Raw genomic sequence first — 23471 nt, forward strand, 5'->3', positions numbered from 1 at the left:
ACATTAAAACCAACTTTTTATAATAAGGAATAGCTGCATGATTATGGTAATAGAGAAACTTTGAAAGAAAAGTCAGCTATGTACCAAAACATGATACATCTGAATGACAGGTCAAGCAGAAAAGATATGGAGTGAAAAGCCATGATTCATGGCTTGTTTAAAAAATAACAAAGAAATACGTACTTATAACCTTCAAAAATATATCTCAGAAAACATTCATTTATAATTTGAATGTGTTGTTATTTATGTTAGTAACTGGGAGTAGAATTGTTATTACTTAAAATATATTTTTCCCAAAATTCTTATTTGGTTTATGTTTAGACAGGGAATAAGCAGAAAATATTGCAGAAATCTACTTTAGCTATGAGTTTTCTTTACTGCATTTTCCTCATGATCTCTTTGCCTTTGTCTTTATGACTATGCTTTTCTACCAAAGCTGGTTTTCCCTTACCTTATTTGTATTCACTGCTGTGATGACCCAGACGCACTGTGCATTGCTGTCATACTGGAATGGGAAGTTGGGAGACGTAAAGGTGCCACTTGGTCCTTGAAGATTAGAGCCACATGTCTTCACTAAAAGAGAAATTGCATTTTAAAAGTGAGCCTATACCGCATGCAAACTCTTAGCAATAAAGTATTTTGCAAACAAACTTTAAATTCAAAATTGCCCAATTATAACCACAGTGAAATGTGTATTAGAGCATTCTGTCACTTACCAAAGTGAGAGTATGTTTTATACCCTAAAGTTCACAAGCTCAATATTTTTAACATTAATTGAAAATTAGTTATGAATAACAGTATGAGGCATTATAAATTATCCTCTGACCGTAAATAGGTGAGTCTAATTAGACTGAGGTCTAGTTATGCAATACTGTGTTAACAAAAATCCACAAAGAGAAAGAAACAAAGCCATGGGTTAGGTAATCCAGATAGTATTTTCTTTATTTTTTAAATTTTATATATTTATATTTTTAACTAATTAATTAGTCAGAGAGAGAGAGAGAGAGAGAATGCATACAAGCAGGGTTAGCAACAGGCTCCCCACTGAGCAAGGAGCTTGAGGTGGGACTCAATCCCAGGACCTTGGGATCCTAACCTGAGCTGAAGGCAGACACTTAACTGACTGAGCCACACAGGCTTCCCCAGATAGTATTTTCAAACTTATTTATTAAGTATCCTAGGATGTGAGACTGAAACACCAATATGAAAACTACTTTTACTGTTTTTACAACTGTGAATTAGACCATTCAGACTACAAAAAGAGTTGCACTGAAGTAATTTTCATAAATTCACGCAAAAGTTAAATATTGCAATGTTTCTTCAGTTTTTCCAATCCTTCTTCTACTTATGAAGAAGAGTGGCCACACTGCATCTATGTCTTCTCTTCTTTCTTGGTCACCAAGGTTTCTTGTTGGCTTTAGTTTTGATTTGCATTTCTTTGCCCCATTCCATTAAAATCTTGCACACGTCAGTCATCCTTTTCTAACTCATCAATAACAATTTATTCCATTTTTAAATGATGTACATATATTTTCTTTTTTTTTTGATGTACATATATTTTCAATGCACTTAAGACTTTATATAGTTATTGATGTAAGCAACAAAGGCAAAAGAAAAATTAAATTTCCTTACTACTTACAGCCCATTGACAAGTCCCTGAAACAGGCAGAATAACATTCCTCGAGGAACTCAGCTGCCTTGATGTTAATACTTTGCTAAGGGCAAGAGGCAATCTTAGCCCAACCCCCAGGATCCCGTGAGTGTATTCTGACATATAAAAATTCCTTTGGAAATTTCCTTTATCTCTACCCTTCTTGATACATGTTGTCACATTCCCTCAAGCATATGACCCACTGATATACATCTGATGGGTCTCATGACTCAGGTTTTATTAGTAATAAATAACATATTCCCAACAGTAGCTGGCCCTCTCAATGCCCTGGAAACCTGGCTTCCAAAATTCCTTAGAGACTTACGCTATTGTAACCCTCTCCCAGCTTGAAATATATAATGGGCCACGCCTCATGATCCCAGTGCAGTTCTTTCTGCCCACGGGTCCTGTCCCTGTGCTTTAATAAAACCACCTTTTTGCACCAAAGACCAAGAATTTTTTCTTGGCCGTCAGCTTCAAACCCTAACATCTTTCCTACGTCAGTTATTATCATCACTTTGAATATCAATTTAGAGGTCCCAGAAGTTTGCTTGACTGGCCCCAGGTCACTCAGCTAGTAAATAGCAGAGGCAGGATTAGAGCTCACATTCTTTCATCTCTTAACCGTCCCATCACTAAGCATGTGTCTCTCTAGGATGTTAAATATAGTTTTCTTTATATAATTTTCTTTACTAGGTTTTTTCCCCCCATTAACTTATATTTTGGCATAAATCTACTTCCGACTACTTCAACTTGAGGGTTATATCTTGTGGTTAAGTAATTTAGTATTAAATGGTTACTTTTAATTTTCTCTTATTTGTGTCTGATTTTTATATTTTAAATAATAAAGCTGTTATTTTATAATAAGGATAAAATAATAAATGGTATTTTTCTTCCTTCAATGTTAGTTACCAATTTTTCTCTTTCCATTTACTATCTAACTTCCTGTAAATCTTCTCTGCTCACTACAGCGTTTTTTTTTCTCTTTCATTAACTCCTTTTTCCTTTTTTTTTTTTTCCATTTCTATGGTATAAATAGTCCCACCTTGTTTTATTTTAATATACCACAGGTTATCAAGGCCTGACAAAATTTCCAAATATTTAATAATGACTCTTTTCCCCAGGTTTATTGAGATATAAGTGATGTATAACATTGTGTAAGTTTAAGGTTTATAACATTATGATTTGATACATAGTAAAAGGATTACAATAAGGTTAGTTGCCTCCATCATTTCACAAAATCACTTTGTGTGTGTTGGGGGAGGGGTAACAATTCAGATCTACTCTCTTAGCAACTTTCAAGTATATGACACAATATTATTTACTATAGTCACTGTACTATATATTATATCCACAAAGTTATTCATTGTGTAACTGGAAATGTGCTCCCTTTACCCACTGTTTCTCCCACCACCTGTGGTCCTGACTTGGGCAACTACAATTCTACACTGTTTCTATAATGTTGTCTTTTTTAGATTCCACATACAAGTGAGATCATTGCTTTACAACATCTTATGAATCTTCTTTATGCACTACATCTTCTCTCCCATTCACTTTTGAAAGTATTACAGCTGACTTCTCTCATTTGGGTACTGAATTGCGTTCTTAATGCCAGAAATAACCTCCTAATTGCCAAATCTAATAGTATCTCTTCATTTTTTCCACATACTTGATCTCTTAGCAGTAATGGAAAGTATTGATAAGCTTTATTTGAAATTATCTGCCTTCCCTTACACAGTCCTGAACTTCCTTGATTGTTATCTAATTGTTTTAAATCATTATGCTCCATACCCTGTGTTTTTGTTCTATTATTATTATTATTATTATTATTATTATTATTTTGCATTTGTATTTGAACCCTAGGTAGCAGGATTATAAACTGATTACATGGCCTATTTTATTTTGTTCAATGGTCTCTTTAAATAGTTAATTTAATTCAGTTCTATGACTACAATGGTCATTTCTGTGCTGATAGCTCTCAAATTTACAGTACCAATTTTTCTATCTCCTATTTCTAGAGTAATTGTCTCTCTGCCTGCTGGACATTCTATGAAAAGTTTTAAAGAAGCATTAATTAAACTTCTCTTAACTCATCCATCCAATTCCCTGCCATATAGACATAAGCACTCCTCAAGACCTATGTATTTCTCATCTGAAATATTCCATTTTTCTTCTTTTCTTCTCTTCCCAATACCCAGTACTTCATCACCATCTTTTCTTGAACTAGAAATAGCTACTTAACTCCTTCCCTATACTCATTTTTCTCTGTGTCCCATCCTCCTTAGTGTTACTATATTTATCTTTCTAAAAGATTTGATTATTTTACTTAACTTCATTAAAAAACTTGATCTCTGATTCCTATAGAATAAATTACAAACTGTCTAATATAAAATAAAAAAATTGTTTCTGTGAGGACCTAGATTTCTTTTCCAATACATTTTATACAGTAGACACTCAACTTGTGCCAGCAAAGAATTCTTGTTCTTTGAATGTATCACACCCTTTATAATTTTCCACTTATTTCTATGATGTTTTCCAAGTCTAAAATGTTATTCCTTCTTACATCCCCCTGCAGAAATTCTATTCACTTAAACAAAGCCAAGCTGATGTGTCTCTTATTTTTCTAAGAAGTATTCCTAATTCCTCCACTCAGGGCTCTGTAATGGACTGTAGTCTTCACAGCACATTTATTTGAACAACACATGTATAAAGGTGGTTAAGTGCTAGTGATCTGCTAGAGAGTACAGTTATAAACATTTTAAGAACTTCACAGCAATAAAAAAATTATAGCAATCAATGATTGGTTTGAAGTTAGTAGAATCAACTTTCTGATAGGACATACTGCTTCTTTGGGTGACACTGCTTGGCAATTCTCTGGCATGCTTTGTTTTTTGAGATATATACACCCTTATAATCTTTTGCGGACAAGGCCTTGTTTGTTAACTCCTGGTGCAGTGGTTTTCATAATGTAGGGATGTTTACTAAAGGAACAAATAACCAAGTTCTTTTTCACAGCTCTTACATGGAGTATCAAATAAGTGATCTCTACGAGGTGATGAAGAATCTTTGTAAATATGTGTTAGACTAGGAGATTGTCTTTTTTTTTTTTTTAAAGAAAGAAAACACTCATAAATAACAAGTAAAAATCACCCACAAATAAGCTGGATTTATAAATTGCTATGGGGGTTATAGATCAAGAAATTCTATGGAAGTAGATAACAGATCAGGGAAGGCTATTCTTAGGAAGTGACATAGAAAAATACTTGTTTTATTTCTAAGTTTTGTTTTCCTCCTCTAGTAATTTAGAAGCCTTTCTCCCTGGCTCTTGTAGAAGCCTTATAAAGAACAAATTCATTCTGATCAAATCAAGGTGAATGTGTATAAAATAACAAGGTGCCCATTTCTCCAGTAGCACTCCATAAGACATTATCTTTTTTAAATTAACATGTGACCACTACTATTAGAGATGGTTGAAATGAAATGTTTTTAGGGACACTGAGGAAAAAAAAAATCATCTCATGTTGGCAAAAGTAGAGGACTGAATATAAAACAATGCACTGATGAAAAACTGACTTTTAGAAAATAAAATGGCTCAGGAAATTAGTTTCTAAGATAGAAGTTATAGGAGATCTAGTTTGAACTATATTAACTTAAAATAAATATTCCCAAAGTTGTGAAAAATACTTCACACATTAAAATAAAGTATTTCCAATGAAGGAATTAGTAATCTAGGGAGGAAAAAATGCCCAGAAAGTGAAACAAGCTTGGGAATTAATTTTCAACTGACATCATAAAAGATTTGCTGTAACAAAATGGATGAAACATGGTGGAAATCTATTATCGAAGTGGACAAAGGAAAATAAGACAAGTGAGAAGAACACCACCAGAAGAGCATCTGTTCTCTTAATGGGCATAAATAGGAATTGTGGAGTTTTCACACAGAAAATAGAACTCCATTAAATAAGTACAGATTTCTGGGTTGGGTGTCAGAATTGTAGTCTTTCTGCACAATATGTGGCATATGTTTTAAAGGACTCTGTTCAAGTACATTTTATCTTTCTCTTGCACTTTCTTTCTGGGAAGGAAACTCCTAATTGTTTAGAATATCATGCACAGAGTTGGGTTTATTATGAAGGGAATTCCTACGTGGAAGTTTACTTTGCAACAATCTAAACAAAAACATGTGGAATTTAAGTAGTGACCTGAAGTATGGTTATAACACTTTTAATACACCAGAATTTCATTTTTTAAAAAATTTTACTTTGTATAATAAAATATATAATATATCTACCTTAAAAAATGCTGATTTACCTAAACATCAAAAACCTGTTGTTAAGCTTCAGATAAACAGTTATAGAAACTAATCTCTGAATCAATTTCGATTCTTGGATTATGGACTCTTGGTCATGAAACGCCTCTCTCCTGCCCCCTGATCCCTCCCACTCACCTCCCCACATCTGAAGGTGAATGATTAAACCTATTTAAATCAGTGTGTGGTACTATCAATAAGTAGTTCCATTTAATAATATTTAATTGGACATTCCAGTCCCTATGTCTTCATGAGAAGCTGATAAAGTGTCAGAAGTGTAGTAACAATTAGGACTAATCTTCAAATACATCTGAGCATCATCTGCATAAGAATGGCAAGTCTAATCCATGTCTTCACTGAAAGGAAGCATATAAATGTGGAATAATAATGAAATGAACTGAAAGCTGAAAACTGGAAAACAGAGGAGATGCCATGAAAAGGACAGAATGAAAATCAGCAAAAGGCAAACTGCGCAGGATCAGATAAATCTGATTAAAACCCAGCAAATGCAATTCCTATTAAAAGCGAGAAATAAAATGGACAGATTTTTCAAGTCAAAAATAAAATAAGGAAATTTTTTATTTTTCTCCTTCTAGTTCTTGGTTGTTCATATTTTAACCTAATCATGAAGGTCAAGTTTGCATACAATCCTGCTTTTCCCTGCTGTTTGTTTCACTGAGTCACTCTATTGGTATTAGGATGAGAGGACATATGGCATTAAACCAGTAATAGAAATGACTGTATGAATTAATGACTCAGTTTGCTTTTTGAGAAAAATAACAGAAAATCCAATTTAATCTAGTGTTTCCAATAAGAAACAGATCAGTGAGGTGGTAGGATAGAATGAAATGAATTACTATGCACAGTATATCTAGAAACCAGAGTGTTCTTAAGGCCATTTATGAGGGAAGGGTTGGTGGAAGAAAAGAAAGAAAAAAAAAAAGATGGTGTATAGTAAAGAAGGCAGACAAACTTTTAAGCAACTGGTTGGACAAAGGATTTAACAAATAATAATATGTATTATTCAGCTTCAAACTGTCCACCTTTGAGTAAACTGTCTCCATTCCTTCCCACATTATCTAGAAGATTAACTGAGCAGGTTATCACTTTATATTTAAAAACTGGGGTTTTTTTTTTTTTTTTTTTTGGTTTGTTTGTTTAGAGGAAACTGGGAACAGTGTCTACTTGAATTTTATGTAAATTTGACATAATCCAGAAAACCAGAAAGCAGGAATTTAAAGCCAGAATTAACTATTAAAACATTAAGCTTCTATCCACTGGCCCAAGAAATTCACTGACACCTTTTAGAAGGCTTTGGACCTCCCCGAATTTAAAATCAGGGGTGAGACTATCTGAGGTACATGGAAGCATTAGGAGTCAATATGGAATTTTAAAATGCATCCTGCTCTAAGTTACTTTCATAGCTTTTCATATGCGGTTTCCTTCATTTGAAATACTTTTTTTTAGCTCTTAACCTGCTAGCTGAAATTCATTTTTCCACAGCCTTACTTGTATTAGAGTATTCTTACTCTATTTTAATTATTTAAGTACTGAATTCTTTTATGTCTTTCATCTCCTAGTGACCAAAAAAAAAATGACTTAGTGTATAAAACATAGTAAATGATCAGTGAAGTTTTTTTATTCAAGAATAATTAAAGTGAAATATACCTAAATTTAAGAAATAAAAAAGACCAAAGTTTACAATTTAAGTGTTCTAATTAAAATGTGAGAAAAAGAGGCAATTCATCAAAGAAGCATCTTAGGATAATTTGGCTATCACTTGAAATTCTAGATAATTTTTCCTCCTAGTGAAAGGTCAAATGAATCTTTGATGATAATTTGCTATAATTTTTAATGGAGATATTTATTCAACACCAGACACTGACTTAGAATGTTCAATGAAAAATGAATAATATGGGATCCTTCCTTTAAGAGACTTGAAGTCTTAAAGACACAAATAAGTCATATTAATAATGAGTTATGAGTGTTAAAGGTAAGCAGATGTTAATGCGAATACAAAAAGTGCACGTTTTTGCAGCTTAGGTATTTAAAGAAGTCATCCTTGAGACTATGTCAATGTTGAAAAGTTAGGACACATGAACTCCGAGTAGAAACCACGATCAGCTTCTAAGCAGATGCACTGGCTAACACATTATATAAAAGAAAAATTAATTTCCAGAACGTCTAAGATTTTTTGGAGCTGAGGAGATTCTTTAGGTAGAGCCAGAGAGGTATATAAACGTCTATTCAAGGAGCGCCACACATGATAGGCTAAGGAAGGTGTTAGATTTCAGGTGGTTTTTGTTTGTTTTTTGGTTTTGGGTTTTTTGGGGATTTTGTTTTGTTTTGTTTTTTGTTAAAACTAAGGGGATACTTTGGGTGTGTTGAAGGACACTTGACTTAACTGAGTTTGTAGTTAAGTTGATCATCCAGATGTTGTATGCAGCATGGATTTAAAAACCAAAAACTAGAGGACTGGAGAAAAGAATGAAAAAGTCAAGTCATGTACTTTTTTTCCCCCCATATACTTATTTTTTTAAAAATATAATTCTATTTAGTTTTAAATGCAAGGGCATAGCATATTGAGTCATTTATTTATTTACTCGGTCATTCACTAATTATTTAAAAAAAAAATCGGATGCACTCAACAGTATGAGAATAAGTGAACACATGGTTGTGGACCAGCCCTGCCTTCATACACCTCACATTCTGGGGAGAAAGACAGACATGAAACAGCCCATTACAATATTATATAATCATGAAAAAGGCTACAGAGGAAAAGTCCAGAGTTCCATAAAAGTACAGTCATCCATCCTTTTATTGTGATTTGCAGATATTACATTTTTTTTTTTTTTACAAATGGACATTTCAGGGCAACCTTGCATCTAGCAAGTCTGTCAGTGTCATTTTTTTCCAAAAGCATTTGCTCATTTCATGTCTCCATCCTGAATTTTAGTAATTCTCATATTTCAAACTGTTTCATTATTATTATATTTGAATTGCTTTTGAATTGCTGCAATATCATGATAAAACTTTAACGAATGAGAAGCTGGTTCTGAAGATGAGCAAAGAAAGTGATTCTTAAGATGGAATCTACTCCTGGAGAAGACTCTATAAAGATTGTTGAAAAGACAACAAAGGATTTAGAATATTACATAAATTTCTTTGGTAAAGCAAGGCAGGGTTTGAGACGACTGACTCCAACACTGAAAGTTCTATTGTGGTTAAAATGCTATCAAACAGCATCTCATGTTACAGAGAAATGTAGAAAAAAAGAATGAATCAATGTGGCAAAAGTCACTGTTTTTTTTGGGGGGGTTGTTTTTTTAAGATATTGCTGCAGCCACCCCAACCTTCAGCAACCACCACCCGTATCAGTCAGCAGCCATTAACATCAAGGCAATACCTTCCACCAGCCAAATGACTACAACTCCCTGAAAGCTCACATGATGGACAGCATTTTTAGCAATAAAGTCTTTTTTATTTGTTTTTTTCTAGACATACTGCTATTATACACTTAATAGACTACAGTATAGTAGAAACATAACTTTTATATGCACTGGGAAAGCAAAATACTCATTTGACTCACTTTATTGTGATATTTGCTTGATTTGTGGTGGTCTAGAACCAAACCCACAATATCTCCAAGGTATACCTGTGTGTATATATGTATATGTGTGTGTATATGTGTGTGTGTGTGTGTGTGTATGAGACACTATAATCTGAGGAGTCAAATCATAAAGCACTAGTCCTCAAAAAATTAGAGGCCATCAATACAACATAATTTAAGACATGGGAAAGAAGGACAACACATTTCAAAAATATGATTTTACAATATTTTTTAAGAAAAAGAAAAAAATTGTGTATTTTTCAAGTGTATCCAACAACCAAGTCAACTGTTAATATTTTTCTTTAAATTCTTTAAATATGCTTCATGAATTGTCAGAAACTACTGTGATTAGATTTTAGATCTTGGTGTTCCTGCTAAGCAATTTTTAAAGTATCTCAAAAGTTTGTTTTCAGGTAGGTGTATTATCTTCTCTCCAATTTTTAAATTTATACCAACAGGCTTAACATATCCTTGGTGATATGAAGGCCACATAATAGACAACCATTTCCCTAAATAATGGGGTTTCATTAGAATCTCTGTCCTGCTTAACAATGAGCAGAACATGCCTCTCATGTGGCATCCAAGATCTTTATAAAGGGAAACATAGAAAAGTAAAAAAGACTGGAAGAACACATCTGAGAATTGGGTGGGTGAATCCTAGGATACGAAAAACATTGATATATAAGAGAGCCTATTTCTCTATGCAAAAGGACATTTTAAAATTATTATCATCATTTCAAGGAACAAAATACAAGATTCTATAGACTGTCAACCACCAAGATCACTTTTGAGTTTATACTACTCAAGGGTAGCATCATTATATAAATCTAAGACAATGTTATGAAAAAAAAACTTTAATATTTAGGAAGTAGAAAAGTCTTGGCACAAAGCTATCATTTAGAGCAAAACAGAACAAAAAAAAGTGGTTCCATATTATGTAAACATTGGATGGAAAAGGAAACTGTACCTATCCTTTATCTGCCGCAGTAAACTAGCTGGGTAAAACAAACAAACAAACAAACAAAAAAAAAACAACCTTCTTCAGGCCCATTAACAGGTTAAAAATGTTTCATAAGTGGAACTCCAGAATGTAATTTCTATATCCTGATGTGGTGACAGGTAAACTAGCTAAATTAAATCTCTCTTTAAATTAATAAATATATGAAAATCCCATATTTATTTAATATTGAGGACTGGAAAATTAATTGCATAATCAGATGTCATTTGCTCAAAAGCACATTTGACCCACCTGGTAATTGGGCTGGGAGTGGGAAATAAAAAATGGAGGTATGAGGCCATCTGGCAAGCATATGCCCAGAATAAATGAAAAAACCTCTACTCAAAATGTTCAGACAACTCTGAATGCAGGCCAAGTTTTCCAGTTCTAATTTTTCAAAAGCTGGGAATCTGGAGGTTTATGGGAAATATTCAATATTTCAAATGTTGGAAAAAATTTAAGATACAGCAATCCATAACAGCCAAAAATATAAGTTATCTCTGGACAACAAACCTCTGATTTGCAATGTCTAATCCACATACTCGCTTTGATGTTAAATTAATACAAGTAGATAAGGATTTCAGTGAAACAAGAGAGTTTAAAAACATAACCGTAAACAGTTATACGTAATTGTATTTCAGTTACATAATTGCAACAAATTATTTTACTGCTTCCAATTTACAAGTTTTTAAAAAAATTGCTTTCAAAATGAGAAACTTTTATCAATTCACTCTGTTCTCCTCTTCAATGTCATTTTTTTAAAAGAAATAAAAATCTTTATTTTGGAGTAATCTTAGATTCACAGAAAAGATGTAGAGATCATGCACAGAGTTCCCATGTACCCTCCACCCAGTTCCACCTAATGTAAACATCTTATATAACCATGCTGTATCTGTCAAAACTAAGAATGTATCACTGGTACATCCCTCTTAACTAAACTTCAGACTTTATTTGAATTTCATCAGGTTTTTCGTTTGCTTTGTTTTGTTTTTAGACTAACATCTTCTCTATTCCGGGATCTAATCCAAGATAACACATCGCATATGTCTCTTTAGTCTACTCCTTTAAAGTCATTTTAAATTAATATTTTGCCAGTCACCCACATATTTGGGGGGGGGGCTTAGTGCTTAGTATGGAAAGTTGATACTCCAATGTATTACCAACCCTAAAGCAAACGTGAGGATGAGTTTCAGAGCTGGCAAAACTCGAGGCCAGAAATGGAACAGGGTGAAGTTGATAAGTAATAACTTATCATACCCCAGGAGCCCTTGGTTGAACCTGGCCTCATCACAGTACAAGCATCTTTCTAGCCAAAATTCTTGAAGGGTTCCTTTCCAAGGGTATAGTTAGAAATAAGCAAAATTGCTACAGGGTGGTTTAACCTGGACACAAGAAAATAATTTAGTGTTCCAGAAGTCAATAAGTAGAAAAACTACAATGAGCTGTTCAAGATTTCATTTCAAGATGTCATGGAATCTTCTTACCAGATCTTTTTAAATAATGTAGAAACTTTATTCTCTGAGCTAAACACAATGGTTTCAGGATGTGAAAGCATTCCTTTCAGCTTTGTGAATCACTAGTCTATTAGTATCAATCTATGTGAGTGATAAAAAGTAGTGGTCCTCTTCTAATTATTTTTTTTTGGTGCCTCTCAGGAAGCTAAAAATACTAGATATTAACACTATCTTGTGTTTATGCATAATTCCCAATTGCCAGCTTAGGGCAGGGCTTTGCAGTCTTTGCGCTTTTGACATTTTGGACTAGATATTATTTGTTTTGTTGTTAGGGGCTGTCCTGTGCATTACAAAATGTTTAGCAGCATCTCTGTCTCTGTCTACCCGATGCCATTAGCAACCCCCCACCAAAGTTACGACAATCAAAAACTGTCCCCAAAGATTGCCAAATGTTCCCCAGCATGACAAAATTCTGCCTCCCTCCCACTGCGAGTCACTGCCTTGCTGCAGTACCTTTCGTTCTACCTAATACCTTTGATTTTTGCTCATTCTTTTGCTTCTCTTTATTCTGTACCAAGAGGTTTTGGTGAAAGGTATTGTGGAAAGAAGGCATAAACTTCAGCTTCCATTAGAGTGGGAAGTTATCATATTAAAAGTTGGTTAATAGAGTGTTTTGACACTCAAGCAATAACAAAAATCTTATTAACAGAAACTATATTACAAGTCCTTCTTTCCAGGTCCTTCCCCTATCATTTATCTAATCCCCATTCATACTTTAGAATTTTAATGGGCACTCCTCTGGGACATTTTCCCCCGGTAACCACAATCCCAGTCCACTCTGAGTCGGGTGCTGCTCTCCTTTGTTCCCATACTCTTTATCTTTATTAGCTAATTTATTACAAATATTTTTTTACTGTGTTCTGCTGTCATTCTTTTGCCTTGCTATACTGTGAAACCCTTCAGGACAATTATCACATATTATTACTAATTGGTCTCTGATTGGTCCTGCAGGTAGTCAATTAGTGTTTATTGAATGAATGACACCCTTAGAAAATGGAGTCTTGATTGTGACACCAAACTAGGGGATGTGGTATATGGTGCTGGAGATGATGAAAAGCCTAGACTCATGAAAAAAATGGGGGTATAATATATCTGGAGCTAGCCGTATATGTATGTTTTTAACACTGACTCCAAGGAACTAATGTCAATCATAATATGGGATATAATGAAATATTAAAGGAAATGCTCTAAGTCCTGCCACTGGTAAAATTGTCAAGCACTTGAAAATGTATGTTTCCTGCTTGCTAGGACTTCTGACTTCATGTTGTCTTGTGGGTATGAGATCCAAACCCTCTCTGAGTCCAGATTCTAAGCTCTTAAAAAACTGTATAAAAATTACCATGTAACCATAATTAAAAACAAGGCTGATTTTGTTGCTTATTTTTTTAAATTGTGTTGCTTTCTTCTCAATAGATTTCATAGTCCCCATACCTATCTAGTTGTACAGATCATGTCAAGAAATGTACTGGCATTCTCAATGTTTCTTTTCAATGTAATATATGAAGGAACAAATTTCTTACTTGTAAGCACACTGATAATATAAATTTCACTATCTACCCAACATTCTAGTTAGAAAGAGTCACATTATGTCTGGCCTGGTAAGTTACCCTAGGGGGAAAAAAAAAAAGCCAGTGATGAATTCTTCCAGCTAGAGAGGACGTTCATAGGTGAATAGTTTGTGGTACTGAAATAGGTGCTCTCTGGGTGTTATACGCAACTAATGAATCATCGAACTTTACATCAAAAACCAGGGATGTACTGTATGGTGACTAACATAATATAATAAAAAAATATTTAAAAAAAGAAAAATAGGTGCTTTTAGAGATTTTTTTAATATCCTACTTTAAAAAAAAAAAATCTATCAAATCCTAAGCAGTATATGCCGAACCATCAAAAAGATAAACCTTCCATATATTCCAAATGTCAGGGTTCTCTTTCCTTTTTTCTTCTGATATTGATTCAGAATAAATATTAAAAGTACAAACTTTCAGTTATATGATAAGTTCTGAAGATCTAATGTACAGTATGGTGACTCATTAAAATAATTCAGTTTTGTATGGTTCAAAGTTGTGAAGAGTAGCTCTTAAGCACTCTCACCACACACCACACACACACACACACACACACACACACACACACGAGTTAACTATGGGAAATGACGGATGTGTTAATTATCTTGATCTTGGTAATCATTCTACAATGTATATGCTTTTCGAACAATCACACTGTACACTTTAAGTATATACACTTATATCTGTCAATTATTCCTTAATAAAGTTGGAAAAATCGGGGAAAAAAAGACATCAACACAAACAAAAAAGGAATTAACTGCAAACAAATCTTTGATATACTTATTATAGAAATTTAGCTCTGAGACCAAATTGCTTAGTAAAAAGATTTGAGTTTGACAATACACGTGCAAATGTGTAAACTTTATTTAACCTTTTTATGCCCTAGCAAAATACATAAAATGTCTTTTGCCTTAAATTGGGGAGTTGCTGTAGCACTGGCTATAACCACACAGAAAGTCTTTTACTAGTTCTTTTCTCACCCTGTCTTCCTAAAAGAGAAGAAGCAGACTTTTAAAGTTTAAGGCTGGATCAGTTGTTAGCTTGATACGCACCTGTTACCTTGTGTTGCAGAAACTGACTTTCAAGCAATTCCTATCCTGGGACATGTGAACTCTTCAATGTCAGTATTTTTTTTTCATTTTTTTTATTTTAATGTTTTTTTATTTTATTATGTTAGTCACCATACAGTACAACCCTGGTTTCATTAGTTGCGTATAACACCCAGTGCACCATGCAACGTCAGTATTAATCGGTGGTGTTGATCCCTATAGATGACAGCAAACACCAGTAACAATAACCTTATAGAGAAAGTTCACTACACGCCGGGCACTGTATGGGGAGCTTTATCTATTTTATAACATTTAATCATTGAGAACAAAACAAAACACAATGCCTATGAGTTACGTATTACTTTTGAGAACTATAGCTCAGACAGTGGAGACAGATGGCATAGGTTCAAATCTTGACTCTTCTGTTTACTGTCAATTTGCCTACACTGAGTCCCTGAATTTCTCTATGCTTTTATTTGTAAGAAAGAAATGATACCATAGTTATCTCATAGGTTTGTTGAAGGGACCAAAAGAATTGATATACTTAAAGCCTGTACAGCATATAGTAAATTCTCTGTATTAGTTGTTATTATTATTTAAATTTTATAGAATATAACTTAGAGAATTTAAATGACTCACCCAACTTTATTTGAACTCACAGAAAATGCCAAAATCTGTTTTTATCTAGTATGCCACAAATATTTGTTATATTTTTGCCAATTTTGTTTTATTTTTGAAGTAATATTAAAATAGGATATTGCTGAGAAAATTCCAAGTAGCTACCATAGCTCTTTATTTGCATACATGAATATATTTTAATATAAATACTATTATAGCATTACTTATGCACATTTATAGTATGTCAAATATTTTTTCATGTTTGAATACATGAAAATATTTATTAATATATACACTGTTTGTACCAATACTTACACACACTTTTTAATCTTCTGAGTCTTGAAGACTGAAGCTTTATAAATATGTAATGCATAATTCTTTCCACATTTTCTGCAGGTTATTTTTATGATATGTGTAGCACATTAAAAAAATTTTAAAGATGATGTGGCCTTCAAAAGATAAACAGTTGATTACATAATAAACTGTTTGGTGAAAGTCTTTGTGTAGAAAAATAGCCTGCATGATCCAAGAACTCAGGATTGTCACGAATTTCCCACAGCATGTAGACAATCACCAAAAAGAAGACAGTAATAAAATCACATTTACTTAGTCCATAAATCAGTTCAAACAGTTAGTGTTCTACCTGGTAATGAAATCCTGTTAGTGAAAAATGTGTACATAATGTACTCCTGGGTGGGAAGCTGTGTGACATTTTCACCTCTCTAGAAAGCCACAATAAATTATTTCAGCAGCTGGTATTTTTCCCCATGTGCATATATAACCACCGAACTGGGAAACGCGTGCACGCACATGAATGCGCGTGCACGTACGCACGCGCACGCACATACCATGAACATAAACTGAAATCAAACCAAATCAGACTAAAACTCATATTATAAATACTGTTAAGAAATTGACTTGTGTCTATTCCCTAGAAATGTATCAGTGAATTTACCATTTCCTGAAGATTAACACAAACAATGCCCATATGGGTTAGAGAAATAATTTGAGTTTACAAATGTTTTTGTAACAATTTTGGGATTACAGCCATACACAGAACCAGGGAAGAATGTCACAGAGGTGCCTGTTATCCTTGAGTTTCCTTTAGGATCGTTCTCTGGGAACATAAATTTCTGAACATTCCTTAAGCGTGGGTCTTCTAACTCTATGACCTCAAACCAAAGTAGGTAAGGATTGACTGGAACCATGTGATACAGACTGAAAAGCCCAAGGGAGGGCATGAAACCATATCTTAGACTATGTACCTAGAAACTATGCTTGAAACAAGGGCTCCTTTGGGAGAGGTGTAATTGGTCATATGAACTCAGGGAGTAGAAATGAAGAACAGGTGGGAGTGAAGCAGTCTTGGAATGCAGGAAAGACAACACAAGGTTGTGTTATCCCACTAGCTACTGCTAGGGATAACCGGTATTAAACCCTATAGAAACTTCTGGTGAAACCTGTCAAATGCTTCTCAGAATAGCAGAGGAAACTGCAGGGGGAAAAAAAAGGCAGAAACTTTTACTTATTTGATCCTATCTCCTTATAGTTCAATAGTTGACTCATAAAGCATTAGCTCCTCTATCATTTCTGGTTCACAGACTTTCTGTCCCAGGTGTCAGGCCACAGGGGAGGGAGTGAGATGCAGAAGGAGAGGCCCGGGGACCTGCCCCAAAACTAACTGGTGACCAGATCAGAAACCTGAATAAGACATGACGATTTACAGAGAGTGCAAGAGGTTTGGGGCACATTGCCTTCCTCATTAAAATCCTACTATTAAGACAACCAATTAACAAAAATTAATTCCACTGAATATTTTTAGAAAGTTAAATCATTTAGAAAATGGATTGTTTTAAAACTGAAAGTGAATCTCTAGTTTGCAATATTGTATTCACTAATGGGAAAAGGGAAGGTTAAATGCACTCTGGGTTTCTCTCCAAAACTTTCCCCTCACTGCCCCTACATTTTTCACATTTTCCCTCTAATTCTTATAATTGAAATGCCAGGAAAATCCCCTGCTCTATTTCTGTCCCAAATAATAGATTTAGAGAGCAATGAGATACCATCATTACCCTGATGATATTCAGCTGTGCCATTCATTTCCTCTGGACTCAGATGGCGCTGAACCTCTAAACTCCCTTCAGCAGCCAAGTCCGGAGGAGAGATGAGCTGGCATACTTCCAAATCATTAAAGACAGAGCGATCTGCCTGGCATGCTTGAGAAACACCAAGGGATTTGAAAAGAGGAAGTTTGGGCTTTCTCAAATGAGGTGACTCACACAGACCTGCCTGGTGTCAGTCTATTTCTAGATCTCAATCTGCTCAAGCATTTCCAGGCAGCACCTATGGAAATGAGTGCCTTTTGTCTTCCTGCATTTAACTTGAACCTTGAAAACCTTATTAAATGATTCAATGTTTGCCTGGGAAATCTTCAAGCTGACTTTTGAGCAGGTGATCAGCACTTGTGTATTGGTTTATGATGGTCCTGTGAAACAGAAAACTTGGAATTCCTCAAAAGAAGAAAGAAAAATGTATATCTAAAGTATTATTTTTAAATATAAAGTCTCTATCAACTGCTTTTTTAAAAAGTAATTTTAAACTAGAATATACAAATGAGATGAGACTCTTACTGGCTCTACCCTCCTTTCCCACCACCAGACAGTATTGTAAGAGGATATTTAAAGACAGGTCCTCAGAACAAAAATCCCTGTAATTGGCCTTGAGTGCTCCCCCATGTAAAACTTCTATCTTCTGATACGCCCTGCCAAGCCACCAGATCATTACTGCCAAGGAAACAGAGAAAAAAGTTGCCTTCAGAATGTATCTATAAGTGAGTAATACATATGAAATGAGCATAGTTTAAAAAAAAACATACAAGAAAGCGCTTGTCAGTGTTTAATGCACAATTTTTACAGTGTCATAGAAGTATACTATAGTCAGTTTTGTCACTAATGGTTTATTTCCCATTAAAATTGATGGAAGAAATAAAACATCAATGACATTCTTCCCATCAAAATGCATCAAGTGACAACAGCGTTTTACCATGTGGTTAAATTGCCATTATCTAAGATAGATGACAGTTCTTTCAATGATTGCCAGCACTTCTTTTAGAGGCGATGATAATGTCTTTGCTATAAGTCTCTGGCATAGAAAGGAAAAAAAAAATCTTGATATAAGGACAGCTATTTTAGAAACATGAGGTAACTTACTTTTTTCCCCACTCTATAACAGATACAGTTTCATCATGATGCCAGAAACAATGCCAAGTAAAATTCTTTTTCGTTAAATGATTTCATATTGTAAGGCAAAGATATTATAAGCAGATGATACTCAGGATAAGCCTATGCTACTGCAGGAGGTTTCTGAATTCAAAATGGTGCTCGATTTCCTAAAGTACCTGAAATTTCCAACACATTAACTTTTTGATCTAAGTCCTCTTTAAACTTTTGTCATTTTCCATTTTTTTAAAGCATATACTAAAGAATGACAAGCTTATTTTCACTAATATGGGACCTCCATAGATGTTCGGTAAATATTTGCTAAAAGACAATACTTGAGTTATATATCTGGTTTTCTCATCTTCTTGTTTTATTTAACAGGTGTGTTTATATTTTGGAAGGAAGGATGTGGAAAGAAGGAGGTGGAAATGATATACTAGTATAAAAGAAACACACAGTTCATGCATTGTTCCTCAGGATTGCTAAGAGCTGAGGATATTACAGTATTATATATTAATATTATTTAAATTTATACTATTTATAAGAAATATTTTACATTTAAAATATTGTCATTTCAGGGGCGCCTGGGTGGCACAGCAGTTAAGCGCCTGCCTTTGGCTCAGGGCGTGATCCCAGCGTTATGGGATCGAGCCCCACATCAGGCTTCTTCGCTGAGAGTCTGCTTCTTCCTCTCCCACTCCCCCTGCTTGTGTTCCCTCTCTCGCTGGCTGTCTCTGTCGAATAAATATATAAAATCTTTAAAAAATATATATTGCCATTTCAAAGCACACACATATAAGTTATATATATATATTTTTTTTTTTCTCACAGTATTCACAGAAGGGAGGAGGAAAAGTATGATTTTCCCATTCTTACATCAGGGTACTACTTAGTTCCAAAGCCACACAACAGACATCCTTAGACTTTCCCTTATTAGTCTTTCGCTTATTATTGCTACTCAAAGTGTGGCCTACAGAGCAGCAGTATCAGTACCACCTGGAGCCTGTTGAGAGTGCAGAATCCAGGCTCTTGGCTAGACCTACTGAATTAGAGTCTGCCTTTATTAAGTTCTCCAAGTGACTGGTCTGTACATTCAAGCTTAAGGAGTACATCCTTTGGCCATAGTCTCCTTCACACAGAACTGCCTAGCAATTAATTAATTAAGGGAAACATTCCTTCTCCACATTTTGTATCTAGTACCTCTAGTTCTATCACCCACGTGCAGGGGTACTGTAAGAGGGTGATGTTTGTCGGTGACATCTCTGATGGTGTGACCATTATTCAAACTTACAGAGAGAAGATTCTGCTTTTTATCAGGTTCATTCTGGCTGAGTCCACCCTGTTTAACATGGTTCTGTTCTTTCTAATGAAACAGAAACTAACAAGAACTAAGTTCATCCAGTCAAGCCAAGCAAATAGGGTTTTAAGACTTCTACAATGTTGGCATTATGCCGAACATTTGATGTATATACAACTATATGAAATGGGTTTTAGAGATCAGGAAAATGAGGCTTATAAATAATTTGTTCATGGTTATATATATAACCTAGTAGAGTGGGAAATCAAACCTATATCTATCTGACCCCAAAGTCTGTCCTCTTAACCAAAAGTCTATTCTAACTTCCTAAGTGGAGCCACCCATTCACACGTACGTGTGTGTGTGTGTGTGTGTGTGTGTGTGTGTGTTTTATGGGCAGTAAATGTGGGAAGATGAGAGTGTATACACTTTAAAAGTCCTGTGATCTTTATCAATCTAGAACTGTAGATGTTTATTAAATATAAATTGAGTGTGCCTGGGTGGCTCGGTCGGTTAAGCATCTGCCTTTGGCTCAGGTCATGAACCTGAAGTCCCAGGATCAAACCCTGCATCAGGCTCTCTGCTCAGTAGGAGTCTGCTTCTCCCTCTGCCCCTCACTCCATTTGTGCTCCCTCTCTCTCTTGCTCTCTCCCTCAGATAAAGAAAATCTTTAAAAATATATATAAATTGATATTATATGCATTAATATTTCCCCTGTCAATTATTAATATTTGAAATCTATTTTTCTGTATTTTCCTCACTAATTTTATACTTATTAAGAATCCCTCTCCCTTTATTGTCATTTCTCTGAATATATTATTTCATCTTGGTGTAATTGGGTGAATATAATCATCGGCCACAAATGTTTTCAAATATTGTGGATGGGTAAATATAATTACCATTGTGAATATATTAAGGAAAAAAAAAACTCGTTCTATTACTTCAAAGACAACATATTTTGATAACTCTAGAGAAGATAAGCCTAGAACCTAGAATTTTAATTTCAACTCTGCCGCACATTATGGTACCCTAACAAGACACTGAATATTAATGACTCTCATTATCCCTTTCTATAAAATAGGGGTGATTACCATTTTGCTGATAAGGAATTTATTGTGATATCAAAAGAACAATATAACATTCACAAAAACTTCCTGTCATTCAATAAAATGAAAAAATACAGTTTGCTTATTTGTTTACCAGATAGATACTGAAAATGTAACTTATGTACTATGAGAAAGTGCATTATGGGCACATCAATAACCTAATGCCAGCACCTTTGTACTTGCTGTTCCCACTGCTTGGGCTCTTTCCTCAGAGGATGTGTGTACTTTTCTCCCCTATCTCAGGACACTGCTTAAATGGCACCTCAGCGAAGCCTTCTCTGACCGTTGCATCCACAATAGTGGGCTGTGACTCTCCTAGTTTTTCGTCACAGTATTTATCCTTCGATTATTCCGTATTCCTAGACTGTGTTTCTTTATTATAGGGTCTCCTGCCCTAGAATATGAGTTCTATGAGAATGGAACTTTGGCTGCTTGGTAAACCATTCTATCTCTAAAAGCCCAGAATAGTGACTGGCATATAGCAGATTCACAGCAAATGTTTGTTGACTAAATGAAATAACTAAGTCTATGTATAACCATAGGCAAAGGATTAAAAAAATGGCTTTACTACTACTACTATCAGCTAATCTTAATTATGTACCAGGAACTATATACTAATATCAGCAAACTCTCACAACTACCTGTGGGAGTATATACCATATCTCCATTTTCCAGATGAGGAAATTAAAGTTTAGTCTATACTAGACGAAGTCACTGCTTCTCAACCTTGGCTGTATATTGGAATTATCTGGCAACCTTTTAAAAATATTGGTACCCAGGTTCCAACCTCAGAGTTCTGATTTCAGTGCAATCCCCACACTAAAGCAATTAAATTTAAATCACACCTGAAAAAAAAATAAAATAAATCTCTAGGAGTAGGGACAGAGAATCAGTATTTGCTTTGAAGTTCCCATGTGATTCTAAAGTACAGCCATCATTGGGAACCTTTCACTGGCTTAAATAAATTAACTAACTTCCCCCAGGTCACATGGGCAGGAAGTGGTGGAGTAGAGATGTGAACCCAGTTTTTCTAACTTCTACTCAATGCTTCCTCCATATTTTACACATCTATTAAAGTAGAATATATGATATTTTAGTACCTTGCCAACTACAATATTGCAAACTGTGACTTTGAGACAATATGGTTTTATATTTAATAGCACTTTTAAAATCTGTGATGTTCTTATATTCAGTTTAGCTTAAGTGAAAACAAAAACAAAACAAAAGCAAAAGAGAAAGTTCTTAAAGCTCCCTGTTCCTCTGTGCCGTAAAGATGATTTATGGAGTAAAATACAGAGGAGCTCTGTATCCTGTCAATACAGATGACAGACAAGGCCCTTAAAAACCATTCTTTTAGTAATGTTAAAAAAAAAAAAAGCAGATGTGTTACAAAAGCACTGTGCTGTAGATTGAAAAAAACAAATGAGGAAGACTTTCAATGCCAAGTATGTTACATTTCAAGTATGTCTGAAAACTTAAGAAAGAGAAACAAAAAATAAGATAGGGTCTCTATAATATAAAACTTGGGTTGGTTCTGAAAATAGATGATCACAAAAGTTTTTACTTAAGTTCCAAGAGATCATAATATTTCTAAGTGTGATAATGCTTTTTAGGAGCACAGCCTCAACACTGAGAGATTCTTTGTGTGAGCACTACTTTTGACCAGATTTATAGACCCAGACAGTTCTGAAGCCCACCATTATATACTGGTAAATAACACAGTCTCTGAAGTGAGAAAGGCAGCTGTGAAATCCAGTCCCACCGCTTTCAGGCTCTTGGGCAAGCACACTAGCGTCTCTGAGACTCACGTTTCCTCGTAAATCAAATGGGAATAAAATTTACCATCACAACAACACATCAGTAGGAGGATGAAGGAGATAAGACAGAGAAACATTATTGTAGTACCTGATTCATAGTAAGTATTAAATATTTAGTTGCTATTACTCGAGTGATCAAACATGCTAGGTTTTAGAATTAAAAAGGATTTAGTTGCATTGGACGAATTCATATAGAATAAATCCAAACACGAAAAAGTCTGTCCATATTACTTGCCTCTTCTACTGTATCAATTACTATGGGAAATAATTAGGAATTTAAGGAGAGTACAACTTACTTGGAAAGAAAGGTTAGGACTGAGAGTTAAAAATGTCACAAGGTAACACGTTGAAAGTATTTAGCACAGATCAACAGTCACCAACACTGGAATGGATAATAAATGCTAGTGGAGTTTGGGAGAAGATGTGATCACCCTAGTTAGAATGGAAAAGAAAAGCCTCTTAAATGATGAGACCACTTAAAAGGAACTGAAATAATAAGAATGACTACACTTTCCATTTATTGTTGCCTTCACTTATTCAATAAATTTTTATTTAGTGCTTACTACTTGCCATTCTCTCTTCCTTACTTGCTCTGGAGATACAACAAAACTCATACCACATCTGACCACATCCAGCTTACATTCTAAAAACAGACATCAGCAAACAAATTGCAGATAATCTACTCACATCATAAATACATGATTACTCTAGATA

The 23471-nt window shown here is 34.5% G+C and overlaps 1 protein-coding gene across 1 annotated transcript in view; it reads right to left on the reverse strand.

Moving 5' to 3' along the window:
- The window catches only part of CSMD3 (CUB and Sushi multiple domains 3), a 1149842-nt gene that overhangs the window by 553534 nt on the left and 572837 nt on the right, over nt 1-23471 (reverse strand). The window contains 1 exon segment of the mRNA XM_034668518.1: nt 452-573. Within this exon segment, the coding sequence (XP_034524409.1) occupies nt 452-573 (122 nt within the window).

The sequence above is a fragment of the Ailuropoda melanoleuca genome, chromosome 9, assembly GCF_002007445.2.
Source record: "Ailuropoda melanoleuca isolate Jingjing chromosome 9, ASM200744v2, whole genome shotgun sequence".
NCBI lineage: Eukaryota > Metazoa > Chordata > Mammalia > Carnivora > Ursidae > Ailuropoda > Ailuropoda melanoleuca.